The sequence below is a fragment of the Populus nigra genome, chromosome 8 (genome assembly GCF_951802175.1).
Source record: "Populus nigra chromosome 8, ddPopNigr1.1, whole genome shotgun sequence".
Classification (NCBI taxonomy): domain Eukaryota; kingdom Viridiplantae; phylum Streptophyta; class Magnoliopsida; order Malpighiales; family Salicaceae; genus Populus; species Populus nigra.
In genome coordinates, this window is record NC_084859.1 from 8,440,634 (window position 1) to 8,451,053 (window position 10,420).

At 34.4% G+C, this 10,420-nt stretch overlaps 1 protein-coding gene and 1 non-coding gene across 2 annotated transcripts; both read right to left on the minus strand.

Annotated features, from left to right (window-relative positions):
* Positions 1 to 2,316: 2,316 nt before the first annotated feature.
* LOC133700545 (centromere protein C-like) lies at positions 2,317 to 8,546 on the minus strand. The gene is made up of 12 exons (XM_062124108.1): positions 8,313 to 8,546; positions 7,664 to 7,869; positions 7,448 to 7,536; positions 7,262 to 7,364; positions 6,963 to 7,141; positions 6,187 to 6,851; positions 5,894 to 6,106; positions 5,714 to 5,801; positions 4,661 to 4,770; positions 3,503 to 3,611; positions 3,287 to 3,394; positions 2,317 to 2,690 (listed from the first exon to the last, which is right to left on the minus strand). The coding sequence occupies exons 1-12, from the start codon at positions 8,442 to 8,444 to the stop codon at positions 2,563 to 2,565; spliced, it is 2,130 nt and encodes a 709-aa protein (XP_061980092.1). The 5' UTR covers positions 8,445 to 8,546; the 3' UTR covers positions 2,317 to 2,562.
* A 113-nt stretch (positions 8,547 to 8,659) lies between these two features.
* Positions 8,660 to 8,741, minus strand: TRNAS-AGA (transfer RNA serine (anticodon AGA)). Its single transcript has one exon. It is a non-coding gene; the product is annotated as a tRNA-Ser (tRNA).
* Positions 8,742 to 10,420: the final 1,679 nt, after the last annotated feature.

The following is a 10,420-nucleotide window of genomic DNA, read 5'->3' on the forward strand; positions in this document are numbered from 1 at the left end:
TTCTCTCAAGCTTAAATAAACCTTATTCTATCTCAATTTCCTCTACTCCCTTTTAAGGCATTTATTATCTTAATTTCACAATTTTCTCTCATGAATTTAATGGAAAAAGAATAAAAACCCTAACCTCCACTTTCTTCTCTCTTTTTTATTTTCCAGCAGCTCACGCCAGCTTTAAAGAGAAGAAGAAGCTGGATTTTATTGCTAAATGATTGTTTTACCCCTCACTTACTACCTCTATTTTACTTTTACCCAACTAACCATATTCTTTTAAGGCCTCCCTGAACTTTGATTTCTCAAAAGTTTTAACCAAGGTAAACAATATGTCAAGTGACTCCACATAAAATTTCAACCCGATCTAACTGTTGGTTTAAAAGTTATGCTTGATAGTGTAAAAATAGTCAGTACGTGATTTTACGTCAGAAATCTGAATTTTCTTGTTCAATCCATTTTGAAATCATATAGTTTATTTTACTAAGTCCTTGAGACTATCTACTTACTTCAAACTATATTTATCTTGTCTTTCCTGTTTTACAGACTTACCATTGTTTCACAATAATAATACTCATTCTTAATTGGGGTTTGCACCAACATTCTTTTTTTTCATAAAATTCTTTCTTAATTTATATCCTTCATTTCCATTATAATTCTTTAGAATTATCCTCATTCTTAAAACATATTCATTTATTTTTTTTTCTAATTCTTCTGTCGTTGAAACCTGTTATTAGTTTTATTCACGTTATGGATTGTAAGCTAAAATTCATAATTCTCATTTTAATGTTAACAATACCTTTAAATTTATATATGGAGGTCATTCCCCCCATTACACATCACATTATTTTTTTTCCATCATTTATCTATATTTTTCCATTCTGAGTTTCCATTACTCATCAAGGCCTTATTACATTTGGTCTTATATCGTGGTTTACAAGTACATATTATGTTCTTTTCTTTGTGAAATGAAGTATTTATTTTCATATGTTAAGGTATAAGGGATACTTGAAACTAATATGTAGGTGTTTATCAAATGACATGTTCACTAAAATGACTCACATGAGAATTCTATATGGAGAGATCACTTGTGTCTATGGAAAGACTCACATGATGGTTGTGTAAGTGATCTTTAGACTTAAAATCACTAAGTTATCTTATATAGAGAGTTATATTTTGATCATGCTATATGTTGTCCAAATCAAGGGTAACAAAAAGGCATATATTATGTTAACATAACTATATGAAGGTATTTAAGTAATTAAGAGATTATTCATCACCCTTGATGAATTAGAAAAAATATTTCATTTATTCTTAAATAGTATTGATTGTAAATCCTAATGCAATATAAAATGAGATTTGTAAAAAATTTCAAATCTTATTCAAAGAATCAATGATGGTTTGAAAAAAGACATATATTAGAAAAAAATTGTTTTATAAAAAATATTTTTAATTGAAATTAGTTTGAAAAAATAGATGTTTGATTAAAACTACGGTTGAAATTAAAGTTAAAAAAAAGTAGTTTAATGTGTTTTGTTAAAAGTGCTTTTGAAATTGAGATTATAAAATAATTTTACAAAATATATATTAATATTGATGGTTTTTAATTTAAATATTATGGAGTTAACTCTTGTTATTATATCGTGAAATAAATCATACTTTATATATAAAAAAAAAATTATTGTTTCATTAAACTATCTATAATTCCATTACGTACAAAATTCATCCGACAAAAACTACAAAATTAGGTAAAATATTATCAGGAATAAAATTGAGATTATAGTACAAGTAAATGTAACGCACCTTAAACTAATTTTTTAAAAAAAAAATTATTGTTCACGTTCAGTGCGAGTAAAATTAATTAACTGCACTGATTATATATATATAAAAAAAACTGTTCAGCGAACAGTGGAGCCATGCATCCACTGTTCACTGAACAGTGAAGCATGGTTTTTTTGTTGCAACGTGCAGGAAGCAGCTCCTAGCTGCTTCCTTTGTTCCTGCGTTTCAAACGCAGTATTGCATGGGCTCCATATACAGTAATAAGCAGTTGTTACTTAACCAAACAGTTTGCACAATTTAACCGCAAGAAACGTGGACGCCACACGTAGCCAAACAGGTTCTTAGTATGCTCATAATCCATATTGCAGAATTGCAAAAGTATGCTTGCTGCTTAGTCACACTATTCAAATATTGTGACTGTTGATGCCTCTCGCACGCAAAACTGAAAGCACGTCTAAATAGAAGGGGAGACTTCAAAATTGAACATGATATAATCCTGTGGACTCCATATCATCAAAGTTAATGCCTAGTACTACATTGTGCAGCTTTATATAGAAAATGCGATTCACTAATAAAAACAAAAATTACACAAGATGTGTACGATATCCTTCAACACCCACATCATGAACATCCATGCTAGCCATGTAATTGGGAAGTATATTAGCAGAGTAATTAGGAAGTGATGAAACAGAATCAATAACTGCGCAGACAAATTTCATAGAAGCATGGCCTTGCCTATGATTTTTCCTATAAAAGTTATCCTTACAGGCCATAATACCTGATCAAACTATCTCAATGCAGAGCAGCTAGTTCAACCAAATCCTTGTATTCATCAGAGACATATGACTTCACCTTCAGAGCACGTTTTCCTTTATCATTTCCTGGAGACTCGTACTTTATCCCAATTACAGTAGCCAAACCTGCAATGTATATTGATCAACAAATTATGAGGGACACCATGGTGGTTTTGTATGAAAAGGATTCTGAAGAAATTAAACAAAGTTTCACTGTCCATTTCTTATTTAACAGCCCATGCAGCTGTAACTTTCTATTAAAGAAGCAAAAAGTCTTCAAAAATAATTACAAGTCTATAAATCAGTTATCATGTCATGCTAAAAGAAATTGCATCATCGTAACCAATATGTTTATTATCCCTTGAAAAAAAGTCACTCTCTCAGCAGACCACGATTTATAATGATGACCAACAAAATTAATGAATTATTAGTTTATTTTTGGATAGTGGGCTTGGCTGAAGTGCTTCCATTGAAATTCTTTATCAAGGACAGGTGATGTTTCTTCATACATTAGAAAGTCATCAAAACACAATCCATCAAAGAACCAATTTGTTAAACAAATTAGCACTAAATAGCTTTCAATACAGTCCATCTAGAGAAACAATTTGTTAAACAGATTACCACTAAAAGCTTTCACTACAGTCCAACTAAATGCAACACACTATCATGACAAAACAAATTCCTTGCAAATCCAAATGCACATAAGAAGGTATGGTACTCACTCCCATGAATGCGGCCATATAAAAACCTTTCCCCTTTCCAATACTCCAAAGGTCTTGATCTAATCCTGGTGCTTCGCCTCAGTCCTGTTTCCCATGATGTACCAGAAGCTATGCAAACAACATATATCAAGTTATCAACACAATAACTTTGAGATTTAAAAAAGAAAAAAAAAACAGAGAGCCCAATGATGAAAAGTTTGACGCAATAGTGAGCACCTGCAAGGCTATGCCTCTTAGAGAGTGATCCATTCTTGCGTCCTTTGGCTGTATGAGATTTTGCTTTGGCTTGTTTATTTAGTGACGCCACAGGAGGTTCCTCAACTGTCTGCTCCACAAGATAAATAACAAATTTCAAGAGAAACTTCCAGCAGAAGAACATGAGCCCTTCCCTAATCATTAAAATACCACCAGGACCCATACAATGATTATATGTGTGTGTGGGGGGGGGGGGTGCAGGCCTGGGTGAGTAGTCTGGTTAGCCGAAAAGTGCATGTCAGTGTTCCTGTTCACAAGAGGTATGAATGATTCCCAAACCACATGATTCATTTCAGTGACCAGAACTTGAACTACCTATGGATTTCTTCAATTAACAGATGCTTTTGTTGTTCACAAGCTTCTATAGTTGCTTAAACATTAATGAACATATCAGTACAGTTTAAGCTAAGGCAGATCTTCCACACAAGTGATATGATAGTATGACATCAATAAGTACAGTATTTTAGTCGCATGCAACAAAATGTCAGACAGCTCGTCATATGGACATTTAACAATATCTCAATTGTTAGAATTTCATTCTTCTAGAACATACAGGACTATATTGAGTAACACATTCAAATGTTGCTCATCAGTTTAGACCACTTCTGCTAATAGACCAGATGCTGATGAACTTCAACCTTAAACCATCAATGCATGCCAATTATCAACCCACTATGAGCCGAAGATTGACCATCAGTGCCAAACATGTTTTAAATAATTGCCACTGTGGACTAGAGATTGAGAAGCATGCTTTACCTATGTAAATCCAACCCTGCATTTCCTTTATTACACATCAATAACATTACCTAATTGCAGAATTAAACCTGAAAATTGGAACATTAGTTCACACTATTTGAAACTTTTCATTTCAAAGACACGTCTTTAGGACACCATAAAGAGTTCTTCATAAAAATAGATGGTACAAATAATTAACCACAATGAATAAAGGACGAGAATAAAACACTACAGAAGGCAAAATAAGAAATAAAAAGAACAAGTGCTCTTCCTGCTATGTTAAACCATAATCTCAAGATCAATTAATGTCGTGGATGCATGACATAACCAAAATCTTAAACAAGCAAGAGCAGCAAATTAAATAAAATGATGAGAAATATAAACCTCATCCTGATGCTCTGGACAATTGTCTTTGGTTTGTTCTAGGCCACTGCCTTGGGTTTCAGGGCAACCATCCATTGCATGGTCTTCAACAACTGCAGGACTTAATTGTTCTGCCATAAAAATAGAAAAAAAAATGAATGGACACAATAAGTTACAGAAATCGATCATGTAAATGACAAGGAGAAAGAAATCAGCCTCCTAAGAGTTTTTTGGTTTGGTGCTAACACATCTCAAACTAGGGTTCCCTAGTAGCATTGAAACTTGTGAAATCTTAGTAAATATCTAATCAATTGATAACTCAAGTCAGCAGGGATTCATTTAGCAAACATTTTCATTTTCCTTCACAAGTGAAAAATATATTTATCATTTAAAATTTTCCTTCTGTTCCAGGTAATCGGACATGCAAATCATTTGCCTTAAACTAACTGAAATGGTGTTATATGTAACTAGTTCGCACCTCCATAGTTAAGAACATAATGCAGTTGTTTGATTGTTCAAAGATATGGTGAATTTAATCTTCACTCACTTCAAGTATATGACAGACACACGCACACAAAAAGAAAAAAAGCACAGGTGTAGGATTCTAGGGTCGAGTAAAACAATCACACGTGATTGTCATTGAATAAACCAGCAATTGAAAATATGACCTGGATGGCCTTAAAGGAGTCATTTGGGGGGCTTGTGGAAGACTATAATTGTGAAAAATGCGCCCGGATTGTATGATTGTGCCTTTTTATAGGATAGACAAAGGATGAAGTTATAAAAGACACTAATTTAAGTGGTGCATATTTCAAAACACGTTTAAATGTTTTTGCTTTCTTCTAACCACTAAGGAGCATGTCTACTTTTCAGAACAGGCGCTTCATGCAAAATTGTAAGGAAAGGCTATATCCAAATCGCTCTAGAAGCCCCCTTCAAATGTGCCATAAACAGATAATAACCTTATGGCCTCAGACATAAACTAACACCAACCTACACTTTAGGCAATTATTATTTTGCCAGTTGCATCCGACCAGTAAATTTCATGTAGAAAACAGAGAGAAATTGCCATACCAAACTGATCCTGTGCGTTGTTCAAAAACTCCATGGTTGTGTCATCAGGCTGGGTAGAATCCAAAGCTTTCTGCTGAATATCTTCCACCTAAATTGCAGAACCTCAGAAAGTGAGATCCTGATCAAGAGTTTCACAAAAAAGAAAATGGCGAAACATAAGCTAGAAAAGAGGAAACTCGCCATGTCCTCCAGTTCATTTGGCCTGTTTGTTTGAATATCCGCATCACCACCAAGCTGACTTAAATTATCATCTATTACCCCATTATCCACACCAGGGTTGCCACTCTCCACCTCAGCACTAGATTTGCTACAGCAAACATCACTACTAGGACCAAGACTAATCAAATTGTCATTCAGAGATTTATCTACTGTTATATGCTGCATATCCTCCACCTACATTGCAGATCATCACAAGGTAAGATCCTAATCAAGAGTATTACAACAATGCAAATGCTACTGACAAGGAAACTCACCATGTCCTCCACTGCATTTGGCCCTTTTGTTTGAATATCCATATCACCACCAAGCTGACTTGAATTCTCATCTTTGATGACATTATCTGCACCAACATCTCTATTCTCCACCTCAGCACTAGACCTGCTAGGACAACCATCACTACCAGAAACAGGACTAGTCAAGTTGTCATTTAGAGATTTGTCTATTTGAGTTCCAGAATCTCCAATAGCCACGTGAGCTGGTCTAGTATTACCATTTATTTCTGGTGACTGATCAACATCAAAAACTGAAAATGGATCAGTTGGTGGATTTGACTGCAGTATGCGTTTCCTCAATAATGCTAGCAAAGCCAATGGACTTTTTGGTGGAGTGGGCGAACCAAAACTACAAGAAGAATTTTCTGCAATTTGCTGCCTCATAGGAGTTATAGTCCTTCTCGGTAAATTATGTATGTCTGATAATACAATCCTAGGCTTTGGCAAATTCCCCCCCAAAGCATTCAAACTGGTCTTTTGCACATTCAGCAATTCAGGGAGGCTCAACTTCTCTAGGTCAAGTGACTTGACCTGCAAGCAGTCCCGTAACAAAGTGAATGCTCCATCCCCATCAAGCTCTTCATAATCACGAGAAAGCAACTCATCTAGAAGTTTATCAACCCTTTTCTCAGCCTTGGCCATTGAACCTATATGGGAATAAAGAATGCAGGATTTTGTATTGTAGATCATAACTTCAAAGACAAGAGAGAATCAATCTAGAGTTGATCAACCTTGTTCCTCAACAAGAAGGCACTCACCAGCTAGTCCTGATTCTTCTGGGGCAAGATTTGTTGATTCGCTTAGTTCTGATGCAACATCTGGACTGAATGTTTCTTGTTGTGATCCAGGATTAGCTGGACTAAGAATCTTCTCCATAAAGGTTTCCTGGGAGGACATGGTTGGATAAAGATGTTGATATTTAGCTGTCCTAGATCTCCTGAAATGTAGAAAAAAATTATGTGACATGGCCAAGCTAAAAATAAAAATGGAATACAAACAGAAATGGAGAGGCAATAGAATGCTGTTTATATAACCAAGAAATAAAAATTAATCTTACCCAGGCATTCCAGGTCGTCGATGGCGTGGAGCCATTGATGCCCTGGATTGATTCGAACCAATTGAAACACGACCTGTCTGCTTTGCCATTTCTCTTTTAGCATCTGAACAACAATCATCATGTCATGAGCTATTCTTCCAATACAACAACAACTACAACAACAACAACAAAAAATGCGCAGGTGACCTTCAAGCCTTTCAAAAGCCAAGAAAAATTGCTCAGGGTCTTTCAGGCTATCAATATCCAAAGTCGGTTCCAAATTCACAGTAGGTTGACTGTCAAATCAGGACATAATAATTATATTTAGTACTGAGTAAAACCACCTCTAATGTAAATTAAACACCAACAATAAGATCCTTCTACTTTGCACTCTATATTCTTAGAGATGTAAACAGGCTTTACCTTGCATTAGGAAACAAGGAAAACCGAGCACGCTTGCGCCCTAAACCTGGCCTTCGTGCCCGGGGACTTTCTGCATCCTTCTGAGCAACAACTTCACTTTTATCTTCAGGCATTACCCCATTTGGCAAGTCGGCATTGGTAGCTTCTGGAGTAGCATCTAAAATACTTCTCGCCTGCTCAATGAGTTTATCCGGATTTTTTACCGGCTGTAAATCAATCATGTCATCATTAAGTTAGTGAACCCTTCAAGCTTATAAAATCAAAATTAAAAAAAAAATAAAAATGGAGGAGATAATGAAAATCAAACTTCAAATTCATAAAACCCTAGAACCTGAGGCTAGAAATCTTTTTTTTTTTTTTTGTGAAAAGTAAAAAGGAAGATAGCATGAAGAAAAATAATCAATTAAATAAAGAAGCCAGAAAAATAATCAATTAAATAAAGAAGCCACGTCTCTTTGGGCTAAAAATGAAGAAAACCCTTTACCCAGGCGCGTTCACTTCAAACTCAAACGAGGAGTACAAGAAGAACAATTTGTAAAAATAGAGGACAAATTGTTTAAAAAATAAACGTGAAATAGTAAAAAATGAGCTACATATTCAGAGGAAAGTGAAGAACAATCCCTTGAAAAAAGGGTAAAGAGGGGGATACCAGGGATTTGAGGAGATTGTGGGCGGAGAGAAGATCATCGGGATCATGAGGAGGCTTAGGAAGAGAGCCTAATGTTCTTCGGAAGAGAGACAATCCGCTGTATCCCTGCAGCGGATCCTCCAGTTCCGTCATTTGAAAAAAAAAAATGAAATAGCAGAGAGTAGAGGAAGAGATGGGGAAAAAACTGGCTATTTTAAGTTGGGGGATTCGAAAAATCACAGAGAGCGGGATGGATTGGGTGTTTATACCACGGCACTGTAGCCTTTTCGTTTTAGGCAAAATAAAATTATCTTAAAAAGACACGTGTCTCAAGAGTTTTGGTTAAAGCAAAAGAGAAATATGAAATCCGTGAACGGCAGGATTCGAACCTGCGCGGGCAGAGCCCACATGATTTCTAGTCATGCCCGATAACCACTCCGGCACGTCCACTGCACTTCTTGTTGTATTTGATCTAAATTAAATCTTAATACTTTACTAGCGAACGAGCTGGACCGTTGATCGTTCATTTGTCCGCATATGTCTGGGTTTGTTTATAGTTTTCTTTAGGTACTTTTAAGAGTTCTGTTAAGAACTGCAGGAGTCATCTTAAGAATACTATTTACTCCTACTGTCTTTACTGGATTAGAAATATCAGTGCTTGATTTGATTCCTTATTATGAGTCGTTGATCCGACCCATATTTCAAAAAAAAAAATTATATATATTTTAAATTGTTTTAATATATTATTTTTAAAAAATAAAAAAATATATCATTTTAATATATTTTAAACTAAAAAATATTTAAAAAACAATCCCGTAGAAATGTGTTTTGAGTGGAGAAAGGGAAAAGGAGCTTAGGAGAGATGAAAAGAGGCCGATATACAGTGCATTTATTCAAGAAAATTACTAATCCGGAAGGTTGCTTTTAATGGGTCAATTATATAAACTGTTCTAGATTGATTTTCAGGTTAAACTATTTACCCAGTCAAAATCAGTCAACTCGACAAACCTAGTTAAAAGACTTTTCTTGACTTTTAAAATAAAATAAGTCTGTTTTAATTATTATTTTTTAAAAGAAAATATTGAAATAAAGTCTTTTGAATTGACCAATTTACACTCCTTCATACAAGAGGCACGTAAAAAGCATATTCCAGGAACATAAATAATAGTTTTTTTTTTAAATAATAATAATAATAATAATACTTTTTTAAAACGTTCCTTAAAATATTTTAAGATTCTCATCTCTATCTCTATCTTTTAATTAATTTGATAACTTCACAACAATTAATTTCAACCATTGGATTTGAAAAAATTAAAAAACAAAAAATATCATAAAAATAAGAGAAACATGGAAAAATAGAATACAAAGGATTTTAATCAAATGGAATCCGTTCACAAAATCAACCAGTGGATAGCATCATCCCTTGAATATATCAAAATCAACAATGGTTGCTCTACAGGTGAACCTCTGATTCTACTTAATGCAAGTAGATGTTAATTCCTTGTGTGATGACCAGACAAAAATCAATAAGTAAATTGGCAAAGCGTAAACATCTTGACCTAAGAAGAAAAGGTTACAAAAAAAAAAAAAAAACATTATGTTCATAGGGATTAATGCAGAGGATATCCCTGACTGTTCTCCAATTCTCATTAATCTGCTCCTCGAGCGGTAGGACAACATTTGAAGATTAAGGGAGCTGATGAATTTCAATAGGGATTTCAACACGAAACAAATAGAAGAACAAATAGTCAAACAAAAGCAACAACATGAATGCAGAAGCCAATCACCAGAACAATTGCCTGGAGGAAGCCAAAAACACAGTAAAAAAAACCAGTGGCAAAAAGGAAAGGCTACAAATGACAAATAAGAGGAAATCCGAGGGGAAAAAAGGCTATATACTATCTCACCAAAAGACACCCATTGTTTCCCGGTGTAGCATAAAATATAATTCGAAGAAGACACTGAGAGTGTGTTTGGTATTGCGGTAGCTATTGTGGTTGTGATTTGAAAAAAGTTATTTTATAAAAGGTACTCAACTTTAGTTGAGGTTCGTTTGAAAAAATAGGTGTTTTGTTAAAACTGTGGTTAAAATTGAGGTTGAAGAAAAAGTAGTTTAATCTGTTTGATTA